Source organism: Myotis brandtii, unplaced genomic scaffold, assembly GCF_000412655.1.
Source record: "Myotis brandtii unplaced genomic scaffold, ASM41265v1 scaffold152, whole genome shotgun sequence".
Classification (NCBI taxonomy): domain Eukaryota; kingdom Metazoa; phylum Chordata; class Mammalia; order Chiroptera; family Vespertilionidae; genus Myotis; species Myotis brandtii.
In genome coordinates this window covers 1,269,331-1,271,148 of record NW_005355502.1, presented here as the reverse complement: position 1 = coordinate 1,271,148, position 1,818 = coordinate 1,269,331, and the positions used below count along the sequence as shown (strand labels likewise).

Here is a 1,818-nt window from a genome sequence, read left to right as displayed (position 1 = left end):
CCTTTAAACCTAGAGGATGAGCCCTTGGACTTTTTAATCAGACCCAGACCTTGGGCAAATGACTGAGCCTCTTTTAGCCCCTGGTTTTCTAGCTGTAAACAGGATTGTTGTGAGAATTACATGAGATCATGCAGGTAACTAACCTAGCACAGTTCCTCCTCAACAAATGGAAGTGACATTTATTGCCAGAGAAACCATTTTGGGGGAATTTTTTAATGAAATGCAAGCCTGTGGTTCTGAAAGCAGGGCCTTGTGGCTGTGCTTACATGATCCCTTCTAGGATTTTATTTTAACACTAGAGGCCCAGTGCACAAAATTCATGCATGGGGGTGGGGGGTTCCTCAGCCTGGCTTGCACCCTCTCGCAATCCAGAACCCTTGGGGGATGTCCGACTGCCATTTTAGGCCTGATCCCTGCCTAAATGGCAGTCTGACATATCTCTCGCAATCCAGGACTGCTGGCTCCTAACCACCTGCCTGCCTGCCTGATCAGGGGCAAGGCTGGTTGAGGGGAAGGGCCTCAGGTGGTTGGCCGGCCAGCCCCACCCCCTGGTCAAATTCCTGGTTGAACTCCCAGTCAAAGTCCTGGTCGAGGGGACAATTTGCATATTAACCTTTTATTACATACGATTTTTTTTCCTAATAACAAAGGGTAACTGAGTTGCTGTTGGATTTTTGAGTTTTTGTGACTAACTTGGCCTTCATAACTCACTTGGGCATTTCAAACTTTCATAATATTGAGATTTGAACGTAGTTTAGGAAAGGAGGCTACCCCAATTCTTTGCTTTGGGATTCTGCAGAAATGGTTCTTTTTTTAACTCGTGGCTTAAGCATGCCAACTTTTCCTTACTGAAGGACCAGGTAGCAGAGGTCATTTTATGTCATTAAGCACAACTGCGGTGCCATCACCGCCTGGCATTCCGGGGTCCTGGCCCACCGTGGGTGCGTTTCTCAGGGGCATTTCTGAACAGCCAGTGAAGGGGTTTCAGGGCTAAGCCAATCCTTCAGGTAAAGAAAGAAAAGTAACCACCGTTTTCCAGAATCTCTTACCCGTCAGCGGTTTCTTCATCTCCAGTCGAGTTCAGGTTCTTGGGCAGCTGTGAGAGCCGCACACGGAGGCCCTGGGTGTACACGCCCCTCACTGCCAGGGTCCTGTAGGCCCAGCCGATTCTTTATGTCTCATGGGCACCCTTGCCTGCTGGAAGTGAGCCTTAGAGAACCGACGGTGAGAAACACGTGGCTGTAATGACCCAACAACCTTTAAAAAGCTGCACACGAGCTTTAGAAGGCTCCTCTGGATGGCACCTTCATCGTGGCTGCTCGGCCTTTGGGATGGCATTCTCTCTGGTCCGATGTTCTGGTCTCACCAGAACCTTTGTAACTCGGGTTGGACCTTCTTGCCCAGCCAACCAGATGGGGGAGTTTGCTGTGGAGTACAAGGTCATCAACCCCAAGGCCATCACCATGGGGCAGCTGTATGGGTGCTTCGACCAAGTGAGCCACGAGTGGACCGACGGCGTCCTCGCCAACGCTTTCCGGGAGCAGGCGTCTTCCCTGTCTGATGATCGCAAGTGGATCATATTCGATGGGCCCGTGGATGCCGTTTGGATTGAAAACATGAACACTGTTCTGGACGACAACAAAAAGGTAGCTGCTGCGTCTGACATTGCTTTTCCCCTCTCCCCTCCCTCCCTTCCCTTCTCCCTCTCCCTCTCCCTCTCCCTCCCTTTCTCTCTCCCTCCCTCGCCCTCTCCCTCTCTCTCTTCCTCCCGCCCCCTCCCTCTCCCTCTCCCTCTCTCCCTCCCTCGCCCTCTCCCTC

The 1,818-nt window shown here is 51.7% G+C and overlaps 1 protein-coding gene across 1 annotated transcript in view; it reads left to right on the top strand.

The window, feature by feature from the left end:
- DNAH3 (dynein, axonemal, heavy chain 3) overlaps positions 1-1,818 on the top strand; it is a 219,115-nt gene that overhangs the window by 125,381 nt on the left and 91,916 nt on the right. Inside the window, exon 36 of the mRNA XM_014535835.1 lies at positions 1,405-1,646. Within this exon, the coding sequence (XP_014391321.1) occupies positions 1,405-1,646 (242 nt within the window). The remainder of the gene's footprint in view (positions 1-1,404; positions 1,647-1,818) is intronic.